General features: G+C 38.2%; 2 protein-coding genes across 2 annotated transcripts; one reads left to right on the plus strand and one right to left on the minus strand.

The window, feature by feature from the left end:
• Positions 1 to 1,388: 1,388 nt before the first annotated feature.
• LOC137258861 (uncharacterized protein HI_1625-like) lies at positions 1,389 to 6,708 on the minus strand. The gene is made up of 4 exons (XM_067796558.1): positions 6,527 to 6,708; positions 4,851 to 5,038; positions 4,202 to 4,288; positions 1,389 to 3,581 (listed from the first exon to the last, which is right to left on the minus strand). The coding sequence occupies exons 1-4, from the start codon at positions 6,683 to 6,685 to the stop codon at positions 3,485 to 3,487; spliced, it is 531 nt and encodes a 176-aa protein (XP_067652659.1). The 5' UTR covers positions 6,686 to 6,708; the 3' UTR covers positions 1,389 to 3,484.
• Positions 6,709 to 9,089: 2,381 nt separating this feature from the next.
• LOC137257750 (small nuclear ribonucleoprotein-associated protein B'-like) lies at positions 9,090 to 23,236 on the plus strand. The gene is made up of 5 exons (XM_067795170.1): positions 9,090 to 9,261; positions 10,731 to 10,991; positions 13,537 to 13,759; positions 14,722 to 14,820; positions 22,806 to 23,236. The coding sequence occupies exons 1-5, from the start codon at positions 9,259 to 9,261 to the stop codon at positions 22,838 to 22,840; spliced, it is 621 nt and encodes a 206-aa protein (XP_067651271.1). The 5' UTR covers positions 9,090 to 9,258; the 3' UTR covers positions 22,841 to 23,236.
• Positions 23,237 to 27,886: the final 4,650 nt, after the last annotated feature.

Genomic DNA, 27,886 nt, shown 5'->3' on the forward strand with positions numbered 1-27,886 from the left:
TTTTTCTATACAGTTTGCCATGGCAGACAGCCAAGAGAACATTTTTCGTAATAAAATTTCGAAACTACTCTCATTCCCTCGAAATCCGTAAATCTGATTAATTTGTAATGAAAACGTCGATTTCTTTGTTGATTAAAGTGTTGTAAGAAAGCCCGGATTAGGAGACGCCTGAGAGATTTGCCCATTTGAGCTTTGTACGGTATTTTAGCTTACCACCTTCTATCAGCTTAATGTGGCAGTAAAGCCTGACGAGATGCGGGCCTGAGAGTTGTACAGTGTCGGTCAAAACCCAGGATGTGTATAGAAGAGAAAATGCTTGGATTAAGATCTGGGCCACTCTTGGATTCAAACTCACGATCACAATATTCCAGCACACCAAAGGGACGCAATTTTGCTAATCAAAATGTGGCGTCTCGCTGCCACGGGTTCATCTGTCTCTACCATTCCCCAGCCACCACTTAACACCAAAGATTTTACACTCATTGCATACAGGCTACACTACATGCATGCATACCTTGCCGGTTGTACTTAACTGCATATACAGTCCCTGGAGGTTGTACATAACTGCATAGTCCCTGGGGGTTGTGCTTAATTACAGACCATGGAGGTTGTACTCAACTACATACAGTCTATGGAGGTTGTACGTAACTTTCATACAGTCTATGGAGGTTGTACTCAACTACATACTGTCTGTGGAGGTTGTACTCAACTACAGACAGACCATGGAGGTTGTACTCAACTACATACAGTCTATTGATGTTGTACTTAACTACGTAATCTCTGTGGAGGTTGTACTTAAATACATACTGTCTGTGGAGGTTGTACTTAAATACATACTGTCTGTGGAGGTTGTACTTAAGTACATACAAATCTTGGATGTTGTACTTAACTACATACAAATCTTGGATGTTGTGCTTAACTACATACAGACAATGGAGATTGCACTTAACTACACACAACTACACAATGCGTTTTAGGCTTACTGTAAGTATATTCACATACAATGATATAGGTTTCTGTGCTTTGGACCCGTGAAGGTCTGGGGTAGAATAGGTCTTCAACAACCTATGCTTGCCATAAAAGGCAACTGTTTGTTGTAAGATGTGTAAAAAACTAAATTCACTCACTCTTTGCTTTGACTTCACCAGACGTGTAGCAGAGTAAATATGCAAGGGAGATAACTCTACACATCTCTTCACTTTAATCTGAAACTCACCCACAATCATAACTGAAGGTCACATAAGTAAAATCCAAAGCTTACTGCAACTGTCAAAAAGTCTGCATTTTTAAGCAAAACAGGAATCACAGATCATCCTTAAATAAACAATCACACTTACATCATGCTTTGTGGAGATGATAATAAAAATAAAAAATGACAGAAGAGTATATTTTAGATAGTAGATTTTATTTATCAACACATAATGTAACAAACAGTGTATACAACACATTCATAACAGCAGCAGCAGAAGCTGAGCATTTCTCCTCAGCATAAAACCTTGTGAACGTTTAGTACACATTTGCATATTGTACAATTGGTGTATGTGCGATCTGTACAAAAACAAATCTATTCTCAGATCAACATTAAAAACAATGCAGCACAAGAAAATAAGAGCATAAATAGCTTTGAATAATGGCTAAAAAAGCGACACAAATGCAATTAGGGTGGGAGAAACAGAATATGTGTTCAAACTCAAAATACAATTTGCTCTGAATATACAAATTCAAAATGTTTAACAGCAGCCTTTTAGCTTATTTTGTTTTCGTCCCCATACTGGATGGTCCTGACTTATTCAAGTAACAGAGAAACAAAAAGATAAACTTCAGGTTTTCAGCAGTGATATTCATATGAAGGGTTTGTTAGGTTGTCCGGTGTCAATCATATAAAAGACAACATAAGTTCAAGAAGTCATAGCACATTTCTAACACAGATAAACTGAAACAAACCATAACTGGAACAAAAAATGAAACTCTTAAAAGAATAAAATACTTAAAATCATACTCCTTCCTCCATCAAATAGTTTCATAGACAACGCTTAGTTAACACAACCATACATCAATATTTCAAACTAAGCAATAACTAATAATAAATCTCTAAAGTTTGATCCCAAATAGGTACTGCAATACGTCTTGTAACACTAGAATGTAAACAATGCTGGTACTACAGATTCATATCCACACAAGTCTATTCATACCGATTAAAACAATTATCTTAACTAACATCCAAATATTTATATTCTCTGATTAAAACAAAAAAGATCTACCAGTAGGATGTACACATTCTGTTGATACAACTATTGGACGGACATATTCAGCAGTCGTCATGGGGCTTCATCATATGAACAGATTTAAATAATTATTCAAACATCACCGCTATTTTTTCTAGCAAAGTAATGATCCAGTTCACTGGCCATTTTTAATTCTTTTAATGCTTTTGTCTGATTAATTCAGCAATATTCGTGAAAATTTAGTAGATGAATTAGTTACAAACTTATTCAAAGAGGAATAACTTACAAACTTGTTCAAAGAAATATCCAAACATATTATTTTTTGATACACAAAATAATTATCGAATGGCTGGACGGATGGATTTCATTCTCATAATGGTTAGACGGATAAATGTCTTAAATGTCTGGAATCATAGCCAGAGAATGAAGATAAATGGACATTGCACATAATTTCATCAGCAGATGGATAAATGATTATAATGGTTATTCAGGCTAGTAGTACAAATATACTTACTTGATAAATATAAGTATTTGTAGAACAGCAGTGGAGTATTGAAACATATGGACGGATAATAACTGGATACATCTGGGATTCATAACAAGTTTACTAAAGCAGCAATATTTTGTTCAAAACAGACTTTTTAGAAGGTCATTTCTTTTAAAATCAGAGGTAACTTCAAATCACTTTAAATGCAATGATTTATAAGTAAGGATTAAAGCTTTTTTATTTCCACTGGGTCATTTATCAGTGAAATTAAGAAAAACAAGCAGTTTTCATTCCAAACTTGGTGCTGTAACTAGGGGTGAAACGGTACACTACTATGGTACAGAAGTACTGTTGTACAAAGCCTTCCGTTTGGTCCGTTTCTGTTCAGGAAATGAGATATGATCATAGTGCAAGATACTGACATGACCAAACCTTACAGTAATGCATAGATTTGACAAAACAACTTTATTTCTAAATATTTTAGAAAAGGTTTTAAAAGACTGATAAAAGGATGGTACGAAAACAAGAAATACAGCACTGTTGAATTGCATTATGGTATAATAAAAAAAGAAATAAGAAAGTGAAATCCCAAATATGACATATGTTGTAATAAAAAAAAAGTGAAAATGCTGCGGTTCTCCTAATATCATGGCATACCATTTCACCCCTAATGTTAACTATAATCTGTTGTAGACATTGGTGCTGCATCTCGCCCACTAGGCAGGTCCAGACAAATCCTTCAACACACTGATCAGGTGAGAACCTCCACAACCTAATCACAGCCTCCTTTGGCACAGACCTCATTAAGGACCTTGTGAGCCTCAGCTACCCCTTTCGACGCTGCATGATGAATTAATGTGTGGGCCTCTCTGAAAATAAGACAAAACTCAAATAATTAACTAACCATCAGATTCATTGTCACTTTTACAAGAATCAAATCAAGTGTAGAGCTATGATTTTGATTCTCTTGCTTAACACTGCAATATTCCAGCCATATTGCAGCAGTTTGTAAATAATAAAGTCTGGACCAGACAACCCAGTGATCAACATCATGAGCATCATTCTAAACCATAGGGATAAAATGACATGTGTCCACCAGTGAGTCTGACCACCCAATCCTGTGTCAACTCTTATGACAGGCCTGAGCTACTGAAGACCATTTCTATCAAGTATAGTTCCAGCCTAGATTATTTACAGCAAATATCATATAGCAGTCCACTGCTGAATGCAATCAACACCAAGTAGTCAAAGTGGTGAAAACTCTCCAAACAATACTCTAGTTACAACAGTGCAGGTGTTAACAAATGCCAGACCACTGATTGATGCAGTGAGCATCAGGTCACACTGACCCCAACGAACCAGCTAATGCAGATAACCACACATTGCTAACAAGATAAATTATATGATATTTGGAACACTAAACCACACATTCTTCCAATGATGCCATTTTTTCTACCTTCAGTATATAATATTTTAACTGACTACTGACCCTGTTTTGATGTCAGTCTTCAGGCCCCTGAGGTACCCGATGGCCAGGTTGTAGGAAGCATGAGGGTGACCTTGATCAGCAGCCTTCCTGAAATAGCAAATAGGCAGAATCAGAAAATATTTTAAGACAATACAACAGAGAATGTTTTGAAAATAACCAGACCCTAAAAACAAAACTCCAAGTACTTTGTCAGCCTATGTTACATCATATGAAAGATCATCAGCTGGTCCTACTAGATACTCAATTCAAATAACATCAGGTCTTCCACCATTTCTGCTTGCCAAAGGCTTAAGGACCAGCATTTATAAGCCAGACATATATCCATGGTAGAGACGTATCTATGTGGATGTAAAGAGCTTCACTCTGTCACAGTATACTCATGGGATGATGTTTTATGCTGTTTTAGGTGAATTTAGTCATATCACAAGTCATATCATAGCTTTTTGACTTGCTTGTGTACCTGCATGCCTTTTAGTCTGCAGTACAGACCTTGAAACCAGTACAACTGATCCAGCCCAAAACTAGTTTTGGACATTTTCAGAAAACAAAGTCAACATCTAAAATCATTCCAATATTTCATTTAAATAATTCTAACATTTTCTGGGCAACATTTTCATTTCAAATGTTGGATGTCAGACAAGAAATTTACCTGAACCACTCCATAGCTTTGCCAGCATGTCGGTCTGTCCCCTTGCCATGTAAGTACCGCTGACCCACCTGGTGTTGTGCAGTTGCATATCCCATATGTGCATAGGCATGCGCAATGTGGAAATGCAGGTGGTCAAAGTAGAAGTAAGCATAGATGACCAGTGACACTGTGAACACAATCAGTAGTACCTGAAACATAACAATGGAAAGCTGAAGTCAATGAAACAGGACACAGGAGTGTGTGAGGGCTTTTTGAATACTTCACAAAAACAGTGGAAGAATACAATACATGAAACATAATTAGGCTGGCTAAAGAACCTGAAACATAAGATTGGAAGGCTAAAGAACCTGAAACATAACAATGGAAGGCTAAAGAACCTGAAACATAACAATTGAGGGCTAAAAAGTCTGAAACATGACATGGGTAAACCAAACTAGGCCTCCACAAACAATGGCTAAGTGGGTTAGGTGGCTGACTTTGTGTGCTGGTGTGGGTTCAAACCCTGGATGGAACTCAACCCAACAAATCTACTAGAAACTATACTTTACAGAAAAACAAGTGTTACATTTGGCCACTTTCTAAATTCCATTGCGTATTCAAAGTAAGGCTGTGTAACAAGCATACAATAAATCACAATTCTGGCATGTCCTCTTGGTATTACTTTTATTTCATTGCAAACTTGAATGCATGTAGAGCAATGTAAAATGATTGAAAATATTCATCCAACCTGAGCACAATTTAACAAATTATTTCACAACAAAATGACTTGAATCAGTAACATTTAACATTGCATCGTCATTATGTCATCTGACAATAAGTCCAAATGGAACACAAATGTTATCTGCCAAGAAAACGCAAATGTTTCATTAACAATGTAAGTTCTTTCCCTTCGTTAAAATATTAATTACTCAAAAGGCCAAAATATGATTCACATTCACCTACAATAAATGTCACTGGAGTGGTCAATTTTATTTTTTTTATCACTAAACACACAATAAACTTTAATATTCTCATGTATGCTGCAACAAATATTATGAGTGGTTGATGGTGGGGAAACATAATAATAACAGACTTTTCAGTATCATGATGTTTGTGGCATCTTTTCATTAACATGATTGTGCAGGAATTCTGCATATTTAGTCAATTTCCATGAAAAGCAGTTCGAAACATAATATCAAGAGATGTGGCATAAATCATTACATATGAATATGAAATGAATCATATTTCAATGAGACTATCCAGTAACTGACTAGAAATTAAATATTGATGACTCAATAATCCATGATGGTATGTTCAGACGAGACACTTGACAGTGGTTGGTGTTTGTTCGTTACTTCCGCTATCAAACAAACGCAGTTTATCGAACCAGTCTATTTCTGTGAGACCAAGCCCGATCCGCATCAGTTCTCGTGTTTAACAACAAAGGTTAATCGATTATTGATGTCCCGTAACTGGTTTCACCTGCAGTTTGAATAACCGTGTCTGTCTGCAAACGCTGATAAAACTTTATCATTAGTACAAAATTCGAATGTTTAGTCCTTCAAGCTTAAGCTATGCCTTTGTTTCGTTTTCTGTCACTCCGAGGTAAGCCTGAAATCAGTAACTGACTTTTGAAATTCTTCACATGGCACCAATGTCCCAGGACCCCTGATCAACTTCACCATGGACTTTCTCACCTCCAAGACTCGCACATATGTTGGATCAGCCTTCTTCTTACGAGCGAGATAAACCTTTCCTCCATACGGCAGGTCTGAATTCCACTCTGGGTCCTGTTCTGGCTGATAACGCTGTCGTAGTTCGGCTCCGCCGATACCCGCTGAACTAGCGGTCGCCATCTTGTGTTCATGAGCTCTCCTCGGTACGTGGCCGGCTGCTGGAGCTTGGTTGTTGTCATGGCTACGACGAGCACCTTGCGACGTCAACAACCAGCATCCAGCTGAGATCGAAATAGTGTCATACACGTGATTAATGATATCGATTAGTATGCTGTATCATCAGCTCACGTTTGTATACCCTACTAATTCTAAGTCAAGGTCATAATCAAGATACGTGTGTTATTGCAACAGTTTTGACAATTACCAATAAAGCCAATAAAAGTTATTCATTCTTCTGCCAATATATTTTGAGGCGGTGATTCTCACACCCTATTGATATAGAGGAAAAGATTGTAAATGGGACCATCTGCCCATGTTCGTCGGGGCCGAATACTACGTTATTCGTTTGTACTCAAATTAATATAACTTGACTAATTTAGCACCCATTTAAAATCTAGGCTCCTGTTCCACATGTGCATATGGTTTTTTTAGGGTGGTTGGCAGTTAGCTTTACTGGAGTAAATTTCGACACGTAATTTGGACTTTTGACTTAGTTGGGGAGTTTCAGAGCTGAACAAGTGATACCGAGTGTGCCATAAATTAAGTTATTAACTGTCCCTTAAGATCCTGCAGTTTACAATTTGTTATAGCAGTTCTGATCGTAACGGTGTCATTTTGCTGAAAATGTATCACAGAACGAATTTGTTGATTCTCTGTACTATATACTTGGTCTGCCTTTTCCAGGTCATCCTGGTGGATCAATGTGTATAGGCCAGCCCTCATCATGGAGTGTACAGAATTCTGGATTCCTTGCCCACTTAACGTAGTAGTATGAACTACATTCATCATGTAGCTGTCTGGAATGAGATAGAGCAGCTTTGGAAACATACGATAAAATTATACTGACTGCCGAACTGTTATCGCCGCGCCCCAATTATCCCGCACACTTCGTGTGTGTGTGTGTGTGTGTGTGTGTGTGTGTGTGTGTGTGTGTGTGTGTCAGTGTGTGTATGTCTGTCTGTCTGTTTCTCTGTGTGTGTGTGTGTGTCAGTGTGTGTATGTCTGCCTGCCTGTGTGTGTGGTGTGTGTGGTGTGTGTGTGTGTGTGTGTGTGTGTGTGTGTGTGTGTGTGTGTGTGTGTGTGTGTGTGTGTGTGTGTGTGTGTGTTGGGTGTGTGTGTATGTTTGGGGTGTGTGTGTGTTGGGGGTCTGTGGCTGATGGGCTTGTAACACGATCTATATAATAGCTAATAGCAGCAAGTCATTAATTGTTTCATTCCCTGTCAGTCTACTGTAATTGAAACCCACTCAGTTAGTCACACGATCATTTATTCTAGGTAACATTATGATGCAGATATATATATCATTTCACGAATGACGTGTGAAAATCTGAGATGGGGAGTTTTTTTTTTATATAGGGTTTATACTTTTTGTGAAATTATACTTGTTTCAGTCGCGGTATGGCTGAAATACTGCCTATATGATAAAAATACCCGTTTTATAATATTATTTCCTAATGAGGACAGGTGTCAGTGTGTGTGGCTGTAGTATATACTACCATGCGCACTCAGCAGGGTTCCAGTTATACGAGGGCGACTTGTTAATATCCCTCTTTTAATGAAATTACCCAGACCAATGCTCATGCTGTTGATCACTGGAATATGTGGTCTAGACTCTATTATTTACCGACCGACGCAATATATCTGAAATATTTATGGGTGCGGCGTAAAACTGAGCTCACACTCCCACTCACTTTTTTCAGTAAAATATTTCACGAAATGTCACAAACTATTTTGTCTGTCACAAAACAGAAGGCTCAGTCAATTGTGTTCTGTCTTACCTTTACCTTGTTTTCTTGAACGCCAAAAATACATCTTCAATTCATCAATTGATCTGGTACGCGAAGCATTTATGTAAAACGTGTTATTCAATGTATGCTTTGACGCGAGTAACGATCTACACTTGGAATAGATTAAAATACAACCAAGGGTTCATCCTCGGGAGGGTATTATAAAAAGAGGACTTTTCTCAAGAAATACATGAAACCAAATATTCAATGAACACTCACTCCGCTCCATGATTTGAGTACAAAATGTCGATTTAGTTTACAACTACGTTCCATTAAGTATGGGTATGTTGTTTTTTAAAAACTGAAGCATTCTAATTCCAAACACACTTTCACAGACAAGTTCTGATAATTTTGTTTTGATGTTGTTTAAAGTATTGTTATAAGCATTCCAAAAAAGATTTTTTTTATCGTACATTAAATAATCTCTTCAAAAAGACAAACGGTTTTGTTAAACTTGAGGGTAAAAGACCTTTGCAAAATATTTACGATTTTGTGTATGTTTGTTTACATTTCAACTCGAGTCTTTGAACTTTTCGTGTCCATTCGTCAAAATAGAATCCTTTCATCGTTACGTTTTAGTGGTAACACCGATCGAACAACTGTTTGGCGGTTACCTCCCTTAACCGGCATAGATGACGCTGAAGTGAATACGCCGCGGAAACGTACATGCTCCAAATGTGAATGTTTGAAGATTTGGGTCACCACCCAAACTAATTTTTGTCAATCTGTTACATCCAACTAGGCAAGATGGTATGTCTTTCACTGTTCTTATTTTGAATGTTGTCAGTTTTTGCAGACTTATTATTTCACGCATGTATAGTGCAATAAGTCGACTATTTAGTTTGTAAATAGACACTGGATCTGCGCGATTTTACAGACACCATGTCCCATTGTTTACGTCGCGAAAGATAGCAACATTTCATTAAATATGAGCAAAATTGTTTGATTCATTTTCTCTTTGGAAAACTTGTGTCTAGTGCCTTCTTGAATTTAAATGTATATGTCATTCGTCTTTAGATTCATCTTGATTTTGGTAAATGTTCGGGGTTTTTTTTTGTCTCAGTGTATCCTATTTTCGTGATACAACACCAGTTCAATCTTAAACAACCCTCACAGTTATTTTATTAAATGTGCATAAGTTCTATGTTTATTTAGTGTTTGCTCAAATATTTTATAGTTTGTATTAATTGGTACTCATTAAACAGCTTTGTTTTTCTTGACTGGTTGGTAGGGAGGGCTTTTAAGTGTTTGGATGTTTCAATGTAGTTAGGTTTAAACGTTCGTTGAACGTTTCATTTTTATCCAGCTAATGTCTGATTAGTGAATATAACTTACATGGCAGATGTGTCAAATATCATTTCTCTTTTTGTTTCTGTCCTTAACATTTATTGAGGATTCCCTGACTCACCATGGTAAGAAAATTAGGTACAAAGTTACTTTAAAATCAGGATTATTTTCATCTTCTCTTAAAACTCAGTTTTTGTAATTGCATTTAATTCAGTAATATGATTCAATACTTTTAGATATGGTCCAGAGTTGGTCTGGTTATTAGCGAATGTAGGTGACTATTACAAATTCGTAAGATTGCTGATATATGGGTATATTTGATAACTTATCCTTGTAATATGAATTTGAAAATTATCATTTCAACTTAAAAGAATATTAGGACATATTGCTGACTTAGGGCCAAATATTGGGGAGACTCTGTTTTCGTAGACTGAACCAGTTCGAAGACGTGGTGATTTCGTAACCAGACTGTTTCATAGACAGTGATTTTGTAGACGTGTATAAATAAATAATATAATTGGTAATATAATTGGTCCGCTGCTTCCCGGGCGAAGTCTTCCCGTCTCTGTGACACAGTGATAAGAAATTAATGTTACTCACTCCTCTAGTACGTCATCTGGTGCGTGTATGGTTGTATGTTGATACCGGTGTCACAAAGATGATGCTGCCACTGGTCGCAGCTGTCACACTGGATAGCATTTTGTCTGGGTCGAACTTCTTTCACACATACAACGCAGTAGGCCATGGTTGATGCTGAATGATTTCTTTTTGCCATCTTGAGCTTTATATACCATAACTGTTCTTATATTGTTTTATTTCACCAAACTGAAACACTTTTCGGTTACACTGTCATAATTACTAATAATACCTAACATAAACTAACATTTACTTCATCATTTACTCATCATGTACACTTTGCATGTTGTATACAGGTTGCGAAAAGCAGCAAGATGCTACAGCATATAAACTACCGTATGAGGTGCACCCTCCAAGATGGGCGCATCTTCATCGGTACGTTTAAAGCCTTCGACAAGCACATGAACCTGATTCTGGGAGATTGTGATGAGTTCCGAAAGGTGAAGCCAAAGAGTCAGAAGGCTGGAGAGAGGGAAGAGAAAAGAGTTCTGGGTCTAGTACTTCTTCGAGGAGAACACCTGGTGTCCATGACTGTTGAAGGACCTCCACCAGCAGAGGTATGATTATCAAAATAATACAGATATACAAGCACAAGGCTGTGAGTCTTGTGATACATATATGATTCTCCTCTAAGAATATTTCTTTTAGAGTCTTCATGTATAAAGTTAAATTTGGGAGCATATTTTTAATGTTGCATATGTGAATATGTCTCTTTGCAACAATGATGATGTAACTTAGAAGTCTATTTTCACCTTGAGTACCAAACCAAATCATGATTTTTGTTAATTCCAATGGATGTGGATAAAAATTGTCCAGCCATGGTTTTAGATTTATCCAGAAATCTATACTGAAAGTCTAAAAGTCTTGTATCTTGTAATCCTTTTACTGTAGATATATTTTTGCAATCTAAGTCACTTTCGGGAAAATTGAAGTTGACATTTATTACAAATGTGTGGATATTTATCATTACAAATAGGTTTATCATGAACAAATTATGCAGCCCTTTCACAGTTTTACTAAATATTGCTGGCATTCAGAAAGGTTCATATTACTGACTGGAATAAAGTGACAGTGTTTTAAAATATGTTTCCAAGATTTGGGTAATATGTTCAGTAAGTATATGAAATCTAAACAAGTATGTTTGATATGATAATTCTATTTTAAACATTCACTTGATTGTAATCCAATTCTCATCGCATATATCCCTAATATTCATAATTCCTTTCTCAGCCCTATTTTGTATGAAATATGTAGAGTTTTGAAGTTGTGATTGAACCATTGTGATTGGGATAGAATTTCATTATAAATGATGTTTGTGTCAACATATTGTTGTTTGTGAAATTGTTTCCATGCTTTTAGCACATCATGCCAAAAAGGATTTTCAATCTCAATATAAGTTTCAGAATTTCCTCCAAAGTTAAATTGTCTTTGAAGGGTACATTGCCTGGATTTTTATTTTCACATTTTTTAAAATATTATCTTAAAGTTGATAATTTCATAGTATCAATAAATGTGCTTTTCACTTATTCTCAGTCCTCTTTCATATTTATTTTTCATTACACTCCTCGTTATTTTATCCTTTGATCATTCCAGATTAATTTAAAAAATAGTTTTTTGTGCTAAGTAATTAATTAATTAATTCTGGTGGTGGATTGGGCAAAAAATTGAAAATATGAACTAGTTTGGAGATTGCTAAGGTTTTTATTACTGTTATTTTACCAATAAGTGTTAGATGTCTTTTTCTCAAAGATACTAAGACTCAGTAAGAGTCAATCAATTTCTTTCACTTTCTTTCTGGTGTTGATTACCCATAGGTCCTGAAGAATCAGTGTAAATTTAATACCTTATAGTAATACATCAAATTCACTAGTTACCCAATCAGTTTTCATGCTACCGCATATTTTATCAGTAAAATTAGCTTATGATCCAGTCCTGATTGCTTTTGATTTATCTAAATTTGTTTTTCAAACCTGACATTTTATAAAATGTCAGTAGCAAGATATAAACTCTTCTCATTTCCATCAAGAAATAGTTCAGTATCATCAGTGTACTGATCCCGTATGTATTCCTTATCAATGGTGACAATACCTTAATATTTTCAATGTTTCTTGTCATACAACCAAGAATCTCAGGTTTGTTGTATAACATGGAAAGTATATTATGCTATTGATATCTGTCATTTCTGTTGCCTTTTTTTAAATAAACATTATAAAGGAATTTTATCATGGTTATATAACATTTGAACTATGCTTTCTTTCAAAATGATCTTTCTCAGAATAAAATTGTCTCAAGGATTAAAAGTTTACATAGGATTCCCACATTTACATAGGAAATCGTTCTTCCTTGCCATCTGTTACATTTTAGATATTTTTTACTGAGGCTACAACTGGTCCTTGACAAAGGATTCGGAGTGTTAACAAGATCAACTGTCACACACACATGCCTACTATGACAACACACACTACGTGACACAGTATAAACACAGAATACAAAAGCTCCACATGACTAGTAATAAGCTGCTGATCCGAATACACATGTGCTCGAGAAGTAAAGCTAAGGTAGAATTTTCTCCCGAACCTTCATTCCCACAAGCAAGAAATATGGTATATCAGTGGTTCAAAAATCCCATCGCCCAATGCCCGGGGACAAGTCAGTTCTCATTTCAGGCAATCAAATAATGGTATCTTTCTTGTCCATGGACTACTATATAATTTCCCCATATGGTTTGAAACTGCAAATAATCTTGGATATAATTTCCTATCTGCGCATAATGAAGCTATTAAAGTTTACAGTAATTATAAAGTAGAGGTAGTCTTCACAAATAGTCCAGTATACATTAACATCATGCATTGTGTCATAAAATCAGGGCAAGTGGAAAATAAGTCAGAACAAGTTACTTTCTTGAGGTCACTTATCCTGTGACAAGTGGCTATTCAACATATTTTTGAACCCCTGTAAATATACCAACCAATATAATATAACATGAAGGATTGACATGACTTGACTCATAGTTAAAAGAACAGAGGATTCTGTATTTTGTGTCTTCAATGATTACAGACTTAGTCAGTGAGTTGTTTCATCATGCCTATTTGTTTACTACAGGAAGGCATTGCTCGTGTGCCTCTGGCTGGTGCAGGTGGTCCTGGAATGGGACGGGCTGCAGGGCGTGGCGTGATGGGACCCAGCGGGTCTGGAAGTGGGCCTGGTCTACAGGGCCCAGTGAGAGGTGTGGGTGGTCCCTCTCAACAAATGATGACACCTGGTGGTCGCGGAGCCTCCTATTCAGCAGGACCAAGGCCCGCAGGCCCCCGAGGTCCTCCTCAAGGTATAGCTTTTTATCTTGTCTTTATAACTGGGTTTGTAATAATTGCTCGATTATTTCTTATCTTCATAGCTGATCCTTGGAGAGGATATACTGACATGAAATAGTAACGAACAAGTAAATTAAACTTGCAGTTCATGAAAATAATTAATGTGAATGTCTACTTGTACGTCAAAGAATGATGAATGCAAGGCAAAATGAAGGAATGGTGATTTAGCTCATGACTGTAAACAACATTTAGTTTTGTTTTCAAAACCATCGTCCAAAATGTCAACATGATAATGTCCATTTGCAGAGTGTTTTGGTATATGTAAGACTAAGACATATAGTGAGCTTGTAGGGTTGCCTTAAGATCCGAGGCAAGATGTTTTGATATGTTATTGTGATTTGAAATCAAACTGTCCACTGATATGGTCACAGTTGCCTCTGCAGAGTTGTAACCCTTGGTCAAGGGTTTGGCTTGATAACGTGTCTAGATTTGTCAGAACCATACCATCAGTCTCGTGTTCCATCCAAATAGTAATCTTCTAAGATCAGCATTAAGCCTATCCATTCTTTCTCATAACAGCTGCAGTTTAGCTGGAATAGCTGTATGATGATAAACAACAAACATACAAATGTCTCTTATCACGTTTACATGCCATGATATCAGTCTAGTATTGTGAAACCCAACTAAGTGGACCAATCAGTCAACATGTGACAACGGTTAGAGACTAAAGCCAGCATGATGATACTGTTGTTTGGATACAGTGGCTAGAGGTCAAATAGATCAAAATCCTGTGGCCCATTCCTCAGAGCAATCATCTCCCATACTTTAAAATAACTTAGTCAGTAATATCACTATGATTGCTTTGAGGAACGAGATCCTGGACTTAACCATGGAAATACTTTCAAAATGGTTTGACCCCCATGTGCGATGTTTCTTCTTTGGTCCATCAAGTATATTTGAGTTTTTTGTTCTGCAGGCCCGATGATGGGAGGTCCTCCAATGCGAGGTCCACCTGGAATGGGAGGACGAGGACCCCCTGGACCCGGTATGAGAGGACCCCCACCTATGATGAGAGGTAAGAGTAAATAGTGTTTGAACATCTTTAGAGATTATTACATGTCTTGTTCTAAGGAGGAATAAGTATTGATTATGAAGGGGGGCATGCCCTTCACAAATCTGCCCTTCTAAGATCGGTTTGAAAATATTACTGAAAAACTGGTCGTACAATTTGGTATTTTGAACATTTTGAGTGCTAATGTTGTATATGGTTTTACACTTTCCCAGTGAAGTACAAATTCTAGTACTTTTTTGAGCTGAGTCACAGAATGGCATTGTGACTGAACAGAATGGCATTGTGTAATCATTTTTGGTGTTGTGTTTGGGTACAGATGTCAAAAAGCATTAGCAATTAGAGCTGCATAGTGTTTGTATTAACACTTGGACCAAGGCCCAGAATTATATACCTTATCTGGACTTTCAGTCAGGGATGAGAATTTTACATGGATTTCATTGGATTGTGTCACTTTTGTAGTGATATTGATTACATTGATGATGAGGCAAGTACAACATTTAATGAGGCAGTGGAGAGCCAAGTTATAATCGATCATGTAATCCCCTCCCTTTGTAATTTTCAGTGTATTTTGTTTTCTCCATGTATTCCCACCTTCTCGTTTAAAGATATAAACCATTGTGAAAGAAAACCATGCAGTTTGTCTCTAGATTGCTATAACCTTACTTTCATATTCATGTTCTTGTTATTTTTTTTAAAACACAAACATTCAGCAAGCACCTCAACACCCCATGCTGTTGTACAGCAGTGTGTGACCTTAATTTGGTGCTAGAATAAAACATTATCACTTTCCATGTGTAGTCTGTACTGCTCATGGCATTCAACATGTGACAAGGGAGAGAACTCTGACTGGTCTGTGTGGCATTGTAGCTAGTGTATACATGGTCCCAGCATGACATGACAAGCTAGTTTATTATGGACTCTTCTATGACCAAAGAAAACTACTATCACTTTTTCATGTTTGTATTTGAACCCTTTGAAAACTTGATTTTGCCATTCTGTTAGTGACATGGTTAAAGTGAGCTTTTTGAAGAGATTTTATGTGCCTTGTTAGCTGCAATTTCAATAACATTCCTTGGATTTAGTGTATGGAAACATACCCCCGTTGGAAGCATGCATGTGTTAAAGGAGAGTGTGGTGATGATTATTTTAACATGGGGAAACTCCACACTCGATATGTCATCTTTTGTTGTTGTTATCAGTATCAAATATGGAAATATACCAAGAAAATAGAAGCTCATACCTAAGTCCCTAAATGTTTGCAACTAAGAATGCCTTTGACATACACATAACATGTCTCTGTAGTTTCCATCTATGCTTTCACAGGTTGTTGTATTTTATGCTTTCGAAAAATGTTTGTAGTGAAAATCAAACTTTTGATTGAGTTCATCTGTAGATAAGGAATCTAATCTTTTTTGGTACTTTGGAGTGAATTTTAGTAAATATATCAGGCTGGTCACATGCAAATAGACAAGTAGCTAATGTTAGAAAAGATAACCCAGCAATTACAAGTCATAAAAAGATGACAAAACTGGGCAGCTATGCTGTGAGACTCATTGCCCATGTGCCTGCCCTGTTGGAGTGTTGTGGCTCACAGGTTTAGTCACTTGTCTATAAATTCAACAGAATGAACTTGATTCTGAAATTTAAGAGGGACACTATCAAACAGTTTAGAGGAAGGATGGAAATTATCAGAATCTAATGATCGACTTTCTGGTAATATGTTATTCCAGTACAGAGTTATTCCCCTTCTCCTGTAGGTCCATGAAAGAGACCTTCGAGTTTTGAGTAACTTGAGATTGCAGTAATATTGACTGACCGTCAAATACTTCAATATCAAATAATGGATTGACTGAAAAGACACCATGTTCTGGTTTGCAAATGTAAGTTGTAAGGAACATCAAGTATCTTTTTCCCGTCATCTTCCGATTCAGTGTTCCTACTTAAGTCAGTCACTTTAGTTCTTCAGAAACTCAAGAAGTTTGTTTGGGAAAATTGAAAAATATGCTGAAAGCCTATCAATACAGTTACATCACATTTTTAACCCTTATGTTTTGTGATTCTATGACTGAAATATGCACTACAACACCCCATGCTGTTGTGTAGCAGTGTGTGACCTTAACTTGGTGCTAGAATAAAACATTATCACTTTCCATGTGTGGTCTGTACTACTCATGGCATTCAACATGTGACAGTCAAGATGAAGATGTTTGTGAATCTTGAATCACCATGAGAACACAATGATTTCTGTGCTGCAGAAAAGTACAAAATCTGCTGATTGAGATACCTGACCACACCTTAGCCAGGTGGTGGATGGCAGGAGTTTTGTTAGCTACTTAATTCTTTGTCTGCAGTAGTACATCAGTATCACTGAAAGGAGTGAAAACAAATGAAATGTATTTGGTTAAAAATGTGTATGTAATGATAATAGGGAGTGGGTATTTTGAGTTGAAAAACATGTCCCCAATCCCGTTCACATGTGTGAATATAATATGCTTAAATCAAGTCAAACAAATGAAGCTATAATCAAGCATGGACTGGGAAAGCCACTATTTGACACAAGCTGTGGCACAGAGTTTGGGTTCAGTAAGCTGTGACGATCAAACCACCAGACTAGTCGTCAATTTATCTTTTGACAGGTTGTGGAGAGTTGGATTTGTTGTAACCAAGCTCACATCATTACAATGGTTGATGCCCAAATGAGTGCACTGCTCGCTCGCTCGCTCACAAAGACTATACGTTCTTTTGAAAAACAAATATTCAGAAACAGAGAAATAAGTTTAAAATTGCTAGTATTACTCTGGTGCAATGGCACTTGCAAACTCATTTGCACTGACAATTTTTACACTATAACAGCCGATATTCTAGTTGAATTTTTAAATAAACAACATAATTGATATTGCATGATATGCAAATTTGCTTTCCTAACAGAAGAAACACTGGACTAGGGGCAGGCAATGGGTTATTCTGAGCCCTGAGAAATAAATTTTTGTTTATTTATAGTGAGCTGTTCTGTTCCCATGGTCACCAGACAGGTTAAGATAATAAGTTTTTAATTTTATGAGTGCTTCAGCTGCTCAATATTTCTAATACTTAACATCATTAAAAATTCAGTCTTCATTTAGTCACACTCGCACTGTATTTCGAGTTAATCACAGCGTGAAACTTTCTGATTGTATTTGAGAAACAATGACCGTGATTGCAACAAGTTGAGGTTAAAGAAACGTCAAAGCCTCAACCACAGAACATACTTATTTCATCTTCAGGGGATCCTCTGTTTCCTGGGACTCGTTTTTAAAGGCAGTTTTTGAGTATCTGTAATCCACCTGTTCTGGAGACCTGTATGCAGTCTCTGTGTTATTGGTAGTTACGGAAATGAAGTAATGTTTCTGTTGCGATGTTTGTGATAAATAGATGAGTGTTGAACATAAAACTCTCCAACTCATTTTTTTTATCATTTAATGGAACATGTTCAAGACTAGTTTTATGTTTGTTTTTGTAGCGTTTTTACCTGAAACTTGTATTTGGATCATTAACACAAATATCAAAGTGTTTACTTGTAAACTGCTTTATTTTGTTGACAGTGCATTAGATTGTGTTGGATACTGCGTAATATAGAGTATGGAACATTCTGATGGCTTAGGGCATATAAATACGTGTGAGTAAGATTGAATGTAGTGGCAATGTTATCTCATCCACATAACAGCTGCAAAAATGAATTGGTTTATTTCAATTCAAATGGCCTGATCTTACTGGTTGCTGTTCATTGATGGTAAGTTAAATGTCAATAGTTGTCATTGATAGTATTGGACCTTATATACCAGTCATAAATGTGTATGGACAAAAAATCCAAACATATGCTACGTATTTTCATCCCAAATACACCAGTGTCAATAGTTCTTCAATTGTCATGGCCTGACCTATCATTTCACATCATTTTTTCGGAGCACTGGGGTAGCCCAGTGGTTGAAGTGTTGGCTTGTCATGGTAAAGACCCGGGTTCCGTTTGTGGGTTAAGCCTAACTCAGGTGTTCCCCACTATCACATTGCAGGAATAGTTCTAAAAGTAAAAGCAAGGGTAGCTGTTTAGGTTGCAGCTGGTCTTCAGCAACTCATGCTTCTTGTGAGACTTAACAGGACTGAGTAGTTGAATTCATGACTTGATGCATGTCATTGTATCTGATTTGTGAGGATTTATACCCATGTCAGTCAGTAGACTGTCTGGTCCAGGTTCATTTGTTCAGATTTGCCATCATGTAGCTGGAATATTATCGAGTTTGGCCCTGAACAGCCAACAAAGCAGTGTAATACTATACTCATTCATGAACTCATCCAGAGACATGCTACAACAAATCCTAGTTTTCCCTGATTGTGTTTCAACTTTTTTGCCAGCACCATACTCATGATCATGGGATTCACCGAACTTATGAACATCTGAGGCCTGCTTGTCATAAGAGGCGACTAACGAGATCAGGTAGTTAGGTTCAATAACTTGGCTAACTCATGTCATTGGTTCCCAATTGCGCAGATCAATGTTCCTGCTGTTGATCACTGGATTGTCTGGTCCAGGTTCGATTATGTAGAGACTGCTGCCATAGAGCTGGAATATTGGCGATAACAGCATAAAAGTAAACGCACTCACTCACTCATTGAGGCTTGCAACAAAGGGAAGTAACTCCAACACAGGAGACTCACTTACTCGTTACCTTCAGGGTACATGTATCACTAGCAGATACAGTATGCCTCTGTTATGTGGCCCACCCCTTTTGACAAGAGAACATCCACCTGCCCCTAGTGAATTGCACAGAAATGTGTTAAACAACAACCCAACCAACAGCTGTGAATGGGTACCCAGTAGGGAGTTAAACATTGCCCCCCACCCCCACCCTAAAGACACATGCACTCACATCTCTTCCTAATTGACAAGCATCAATAGTGGAGTATTTCCTAGTCAGCTTCATGGGATTTTGTCACTTGTTACCCAAACCCTGAAGTGAAGATTATTTTGAACTGAATATCGGATACAAGAAACTGAATTGTTGATTGGTATTATTTTTATAGGCAATCTTCTGTGAAGGCAGTTATTGGTATTAATGAAAAGATGTGTATCCCTACCAACAAAAATCTCACCAAGATGTATCCAGTTTAGAATCACAGGAAAATGACTTTGGCAAACCTGGACTTTAACACTATTCCGTATGTACATTGATTCATCAAGATCAGTTATAAACATGATATTATATACATATACAAAGTGTGTAAAGTACATGGTATATAAACAGTAGTTTTGTATGTCATGAAAGATCGCATTTCTTCTGGAAATAAGTTTGAACAATTCAATTTTTGTGCTTCATCGTACAGATAGCTTGAGGCTGATGTAGTTGTAATTCTATTGAAATGATTTTTCTCTTATATTTGTAAGCCATTTATCTGAAATCGTGAGATGAAAAGTTAATGTAATTGTGTGCCACCCATTACACCACCATTCCATACTAACATCTGCAGTAATTGATTTCCTCCAGTAACTCAGGTGCACAAGATTCCCAACTTCCTCCATATATGGCTAAAGAAAATTGAGAAGTGTTTTTCCGATGTTTCATTTTGATACATAGCTGGCAGCATTTGTCTGTAACACAAAATAAGTTTTGAAATTTCGCTTCAAGTTTCTAGTTTGCCTTGCCTCGGGGAAGTAGAATTCTTGATTGAACCGGTTTGGGTAATGCAATCTTCAGTTCATGTGGAAACCAGATGCCTATCTTCTGATCTTTTGAAATTTTTTAGCTGTGATCTCTCTGCCGGGGGAAATAATCAGTGCTTCTTGAGAGCCCCGGGGCCTCTATGATTATGCTTTCATCAAATACGTATTGATTCTGACATTTTGGCCGGCCTCAGGCGGACTTCGAGCCAGTAATAACTCAGTTGTTCTTCCCCATTACTCAGTCACATGAAACTTAGCACTCGCCCCATGGCAAGAAAGTACATTAAGCGTGTGGCCTTGGGCAACAGCAGGTGTTTTGTCCGGATGCTGGCTGAGGAGAGGGGGTTGAGCTGATCGCGGGATTATTAGGTTGCAGGGCAGGCTTTGCCGTCTAATTGTGGACGCGAGGCAGATTAGTCGACTCCAATTTTGTACTTACATGGATAAAAAGGAACATGGAGAACGGGGAAGGATTATCATCTGTCCTTTTCAAATTTTATACAGAAGTTTCGTTCAGATTGTGATTTCTGTATCTGATGCTCGAATATGACCTCAGGTGTGGTCACTTACTGCAAAACTACCTAGGTATGATAGCCGCCCACTTGTATTTTCCAGAAAGCCTGTATATTTGGACCTGAAAATAAAATAACTTTGAAAACATCTTCTAGCTAACAGCTTGTGGCATCGTATATTTGCTCCAATCAGCGTTGTTGGAGATCACCCTATTATGTGTGTTATCATAATTAGATTACTGGATATTTATGAGATCACCTCGTTCATATGAAATTGGCCGCTCAGTTTGGATTGGGTTAATGTAGCCTTCAGAGGGCTGAGAACAAGTTCTGTTTTACATTAAAAGTTAACGATTGATTCAAGTTGTGATACTTCAGGCACCATGTTGAGCTTTCTTCCCATTTCCCCGGATTATGACAAAAATGAAATTCTGTTTAATGCTATGACTGCAATAATGTAGACCATAAATTTGCAGCTGAAAGATGTATTTCTTTGAGCATGTGCTGACTTTGGTAATTTGATATTGCCTGACTACAACCTATGGTTGCGTCATGTGTCTGTCAGCAGTTGATAATTACACTGATTAAACAGTGATCAACAGTATCGAGACGAAGACTCTTAACTGATTCATGAAGATCAGTCTTCACAAAGAATATCAACCCATGAAGATCAGGGTTATAATTGGTCTGGTATGAGGTGACTAACTGGATTGGTTGGTCAGGCTCCCTGACTGGGTTGTCACATGTTACTACCCTTTCATTACAATCACTGAAGACCATGAAGGTCTGGGGTAGAATAGGCCTTCAGCAACCCATGTTTGCCATAAAAGGCGACTGTGCTTGTCGTAAGAGGCGACTAATGGGATCAGGTCGTCAGACTTGCTGACTTGGTTGACATATGTCATCGGTTCCCAGTTGTGCAGATCGATGCTCATGTTGTTGAGCACTTGATTGTCTGCTCCAGACTTGATTTTACAGACCACCGCCATATAGCTGGAATATTGCTGAGTGTAGCGTAAAACTCAACTCACTCACAATCACTGAAATTTTCACCTAGGGTTTAATCCAAGCCATTCTGCATTTTATTTTCCTATTCTTTTAACATCCCAGGGGATTAATATCCTCACTGACTTTAGCAAGGCAATTGTTAACAAAAACAATGTATTACTCTGGGATAAATTTAATCAGTCTAGTTGGATCAGTATTGGCCTTCTGAATCAATGTTTCGAAAACAATGCTTCTGTTCTAAGGATACATTTACTTATCCAAAAGTCAAACCTCTTCAAATTAGACAACATATACTCAGTGACCATAGGAAAACTTGGGTAGCCTAGGGGTGAAGTGTTTGCTGAAGACCAGGGTTTGATCCCCCACATGAGTACAGTGTGAAACCCATTTCTGGTGTCCCCTGTCGTGATATGGCTGGAATGTTGCTAAAAACTGTAAAACTAAGCTTGCTTACTCATATTTTTTACAATATGTAGGCATGAGAATGTTTTCCGTATTTCCGAGATCTGGGTTTCATTTTGAAAGTCTTTTAGCTTTGCTTGAGTGGAGTTTTTCCATTACAAAGTATCAAACAGTCTAGGAGAGGTCTGCAACACACTTCAGTATTTGCAAACTCAATGTTTTAGAGTCCCCACCAGGGCGCTGTCCTGCACTGTCCTTTTCGGTGTTTGGGTTTCTTTTTGGTTTTGGGGGGTTTTTTTTCATGCTTTGCCGTTCCTGTGGGATTATGTTTGCCAGTTGTATGTGTAACCAGCTGTATTTTTGTTTTGCAGGAATGCCCCCAGGTATGAGACCACCTCGACAGTGAGATCATGAAGCAGTCCTGTGAGATCAAGTTCAGAGTGGCTAAGGTTGTCAGTATGTGCATGGACACTGTGTGACTGATGCGTGTTGTGGTCAAGAATGTTGAATCCACACATTTCATCACGAACGTCAAGACATTTTAATCGTGTCATTTTTTACTGCCAAGAATCATGTCAGGATATGAGGGTGATTGCTACAGCATACAGTATTTCCAGTTGCTGAATATGGCAGGCACTACAAGTCTGCGTCTTGGCATTGCAAGAGGAACGATCATCCTTCATGGTATGGCATTGTTGGATCTTCCTCCTTCAGACTGGAGTTGGAAGTCCTCATGTCAACATTCATCATCTTGTTGTATATCATTTTGTCTTTTGTCATGAATAAATAGATGTAAAATTGATTCATTCTTCTTTTATTTTTTGCTGTTAGAATATTTCTGTTATAGTTTATTGTTTATTACCGCAAACAGCAATATTCTAGCTGTGTGGTGGTCTGTAAATAATCAAGTCTGGATTTGACAGCCCAGTGGTCAACAGCATGAGCATTGATCTGTGCACTGCGGGAATAGGATGACAAGTCGGGGAGCATGGCCACCCATTACTTGCCTGTAAGAACAAGCATGTGTTGCCAAACACCAATTCCAAACCACTTTTCTGTGTGATGTATTAAGGGCAAGTTGGATTTTTTTTTTTTTTTTTTTTTTTTCCTCTCTTCAAAAGGGCATGGCTGCACAACACTGGTGTACGTGATCTGTCTTTGATACATCGAAAATGGTGCTCTGGAGGTAACCAGTTTGTGAAACTCCTGTACTAGATTTACTTCCGGTTTGTTGCAGGGGGTCTTCTGGGGTTACTTCCCTTTGTTCTGTGAACTAATGTTTTGTAGAGCCAATCTGTTTCTACAGACTTCTCTCAGCACCAGGAATCCATGTTCATTTGAGCCAGCCTTTGGCTTACATTTTGTATAACCTTCCCAAAAGTTATTTCCAGATATCTGGTGTGTAGTATGCTGCATCAACGCAGATGGTGGTCACAGCCGATATTGTCGAGCTAGTAACAAAAACCTTTCTCTTTAGGGCGTGTTTCCTGTTACCAGACATGGGTTTTGCACTTTGCTTGTTATGATTAGACTCTGCTCAGATGAATGATATTTTCCGCATAACATTGAAACCACTTTGAAGTACCTGTACCTTAAGGATACAAGATTGGCTCTGGACCATCTCCATCTCCTGTGTATCTGTGATTCAGAAATTTAACCATGATTCACTGAATTGGGTTATTAATCACGTCAATTTGAAACTATTTACAAATCAAATCTTTTACTCCTATACCATGTTTCTTTATCTCAAGACCACAATGACAACTCCACATGACATACGCACGCATACACTAACAAAATCCACATACCTCAGAACAAATATTCCCAACAACATACTGGCATGGTATCATTTCGGGGAAGGCTTTACCGTTCTGTTGACCAGACCAGGCAAGGTAACAGAAAGTACCGTATTTTAACAGGGGGACCCGACAACCAATCTTCTTAGCTACTGGATAACTAGAGAAGCTACAAAATATTAACTAATTGCTTCAAACCTTTACTTACTTTGGAGACGGAACTATATCTGGAGACAGGCTGAATTGCGATCTCTGCTACAGTGACAAAAATTTACTGACAAGCAAAAAAAAGTTTCGGAAAAATGAAATCTCATAAAAGTGAGCGTTCATGTTTGAAAACTGACAAAAACATAGAGTTGCGTTTCTGTTTCTGGCTGTTCATATATACCAGGGTGTCGTTGTACTATACAACCTTAGCGACCCCTATACCTCAACACTGACCAACTATCGGTGGTCAGTGCTAAGGTATAGGGGGTTACGGTCACCTTAGCACAAAGCTTGATCGGCCCAGCTTGTTCAGCCTTGACTGATTTTATACACAGACTCGGGGCGGTGGGGTAGCCTAGTGGTTAAAGTGTTCGCTCGTCACGCCGAAGACCCGGGTTCGATTCCTCACGTGGATGCAATGTGTGAGGCCCATTTTCCGTTGTCCCCCGCCGTGATATCGCTGGAATATTGCTAAAAGCGGCGTAAACCTCACTCACTCTACACTGGGTTTGAATTTGACTTCAGTGATACTCGCTAGTAAACGGCGACCGATGGGATCGTGTGGTCAGGTGCGCTGACTTGGTTAACTCATCTCAACATCTCCCAATTGTGTAGATCGATGATCATGATTCTGATCACAGGACTGTCTGGTCTATTTACTGATAGCCGCCATATAGCTGGGATATTGCTGAGTGCGGAATAGAACTCAACCCAGTTCACTTATTCACTGAATCCAATTCGGCTCCCGGGTCTCTGCAAGAATACCCGAGTATTTACAGACCGCCGCCATACAGCGGCGTAAATTTAACAACAAATGAGACCACACCAAACTCATTAAACAAAAGACAATGTGACGTGTTGTCAAACACGATACTAAACCCAGACATAACAAAGCCATGTGACTCCATATTTCTTGCCTCATTAAGTCGAGTGTATAACTTCGTTTTGTCTCCCAAGTCCAGGTTATTAACTCTTGCACAATACGCGCGTTAGAATGTACGCCATGACAGTCCTCCGTCGTCAGTGCCAACCGTCTGTGTTTTGTGGTCACTGGCCCACAGTCTTGCTGGCGGTTTCAGTTTGTGTGGCTTCATCTGATGTGACAGACATGCGTGTGGGAATACATATAAGGTTGTTTTCTTGACAAGAAACATGTTTTCTTGACACGTATGATAAGTAATCTGTTAGCGGTGTGGGGTTTGTTTTTAAAAAACGGTTTTATTCTGATTTTATGAGGTCATGAAGGTGCATGGAGGATTTAGGGGATGGTTATCTCACCCGGTTTCGCCACTGTTACACACCCTATCGGGTACCCATTTACTGTATAGTTTGAACTAAGCCGTCATATGCTACATGTGCTTCATTATGGGTTGTTAAGCTGGAAGCCCTAGAAACTTTGAGGCACCAAACTGCAGAACGCGATCACCTGTCTCAGATTGAATAAGTGAGTGAGAAGGGTGCTGATAATTATGTGTGTCAACTGGATAAAAAAGATTTACACGCTATACACTAACAACTGCAAGGGTTCTGGCGGCATGCAATGTATCCTGTGAAACCTCTTCACCGACACTATTAGAAATGCACACCCCACCTCCACCACCACCCGACCCCTACACCCCACCCCCGATATTGGTGAAATATTGCCAAGGGACCGAACTGATATCACTCATTAAGAGAGAATTATCGGAGAGCTGATCTTCATTAACCCATGCTTGTCGCAAGAGGCGACTATCGGGATCGGGTGGCACGGGTTATTTATCTGGGCTTCCATGGACAGACTGGGATCCAAGAGTATTCCTAAATCCCTCACTGAGTGTGTTAGTGTAATATCTGTACTTGAAACCGCAATAGATACATCTGACTTCCTGAGTTGCTGTTCCAGCAAAGAGAGCCCCTGTTCTTCCTCATTAACTTTTAGCGTATTTGCAAAATCTGAGAGTTTGTCCTTCTCCAGGACTCTATGGGTGAAAATAAGTGTAAAGTTGCGTATTATCTGCATAAGAATGGTGCAGTAGACAGCGTTCACTCCGATGACACGGATTGTATCCCCCACATGAGTACAATGTGTATTTCTGGTGTCCTCTGCAGTGATATTGCAGGAATATTGTTAAAAACAACTCACTCCACTTGCGGCCATTTATTACAGGTCGAAACCTTGAGAGTGCAAGAAGGCAAAACTGTTAGGTGCCAAACATTGTACCACGTCTGATAACTTTCACATCAACATTTCAGTTTTTCGCTTTAAACTTTTTGTCCGCAAAATGAAATATATGAACCACATAGGCACCAGTTCTATATCTTTCGAATTTGTGACACGACCAAACCCGTCCCACTTGCCCCCTGATATATCGTAATCGAAATAGGTCGTTTTGATGCGATTCTCATGCAAATCGTTGGAGCATTTAAGATAATCCTCAATGTGCAGTATATTTTAGAATTTCCAGCAGGGAACTTATCCCACGAGCTAACCTTGTCGGAGTCAGTACAACTAGACCTTCTCCTTTTTCGCCATTGGAATTCAGTGATCACCACACACACTCCGGAAGCGGAAGTGGAAATATGAGGCCAAAGCGAGGTTTTATAGCTCTCGTCCCCACTTTTCCCGCTTGTGTGACATTGAGCCGATAATCGTTGATATTCAAGGAGTTAAAGAATATTAATGGAAAGCACCGTTTGATAATGGTAAAACTCATCTCAAATTATGCCTCTGATAAAGGTTAAGTGATCTGGTCATGACACATTTAATTTATCATTCAAAGTATATTTTATGTTGGGTATTTCATTGTGTTCGACCAGTAATGCATGATGTGAGCCGGACTGGATTAACACCATTGCTTTCAAGTCTAATGTCAGGTTCTTCGAAGGAGTAACTCTGGTTTTACGTCGCTTTCAGCAAAATTTCAGCAATATCATGGCGGGGTACACGAGAAATAGCCTTCATCCCATTCCGGGTGTTCAACATGACGAAGAATTGTCGGTAAAGCTAGTTTTAGACTTATTGACAGTCTCTGTAGCAGTTCCTGGGCAGTATTATTTTCTCCTCTTCCCGTCACTTTCTGCAGTGCTCTGAATGAAGCATGTTTAGATTTTCCTCAGGTTAAATCTCTTGACTCACTGCGTGTTACTTTCAGTTTAAGCCTAAGAGTCCCTGAACCACGTTTCTTTTCCCTGCTGCCTAGCCCTCCCTCCCTAAAGCTTAAAAGAAGCAAGTTTAGGTTCTTCCGGTTCTGAATCGGCCACGTCTTTTCGACCTGTATTTACTACCATCAAAATTATATGTAGTCAAAAACTATGTGTTAGTCTATTTCAATTTAAACTGAAGTATTTGTTTGCATCAAAACTTTATATTCAGATGCATGATGTGGAACATGCGGAATGGGAGCGATGAGATATCAATCAGATCGATGCAGTCGCAAGGATCTCGTGGATATATTCTTGACAAAAACATG

Source organism: Haliotis asinina, chromosome 12 (assembly GCF_037392515.1).
Source record: "Haliotis asinina isolate JCU_RB_2024 chromosome 12, JCU_Hal_asi_v2, whole genome shotgun sequence".
Lineage (NCBI taxonomy): Eukaryota > Metazoa > Mollusca > Gastropoda > Lepetellida > Haliotidae > Haliotis > Haliotis asinina.

What these genes read in the sequence shown, in the direction of transcription:
- LOC137258861 (XM_067796558.1), bottom strand. Translation starts at nt 6,685, where the DNA reads ATGGCGACCGCTAGTTCAGCGGGTATCGGCGGAGCCGAACTACGACAG. An exon ending in AAAGCTATGGAGTGGTTCAG is followed by an intron (nt 4,289 to 4,850) that starts GTAAATTTCTTG and finishes TTGCTATTTCAG; the next exon opens with GAAGGCTGCTGATCAAGGTC. An exon ending in AAGACTGACATCAAAACAGG is followed by an intron (nt 3,582 to 4,201) that starts GTCAGTAGTCAG and finishes TCTTATTTTCAG; the next exon opens with AGAGGCCCACACATTAATTC.
- LOC137257750 (XM_067795170.1), top strand. An exon ending in CCCCCGAGGTCCTCCTCAAG is followed by an intron (nt 13,760 to 14,721) that starts GTATAGCTTTTT and finishes TTTGTTCTGCAG; the next exon opens with GCCCGATGATGGGAGGTCCT. An exon ending in ACCCCCACCTATGATGAGAG is followed by an intron (nt 14,821 to 22,805) that starts GTAAGAGTAAAT and finishes TTTGTTTTGCAG; the next exon opens with GAATGCCCCCAGGTATGAGA.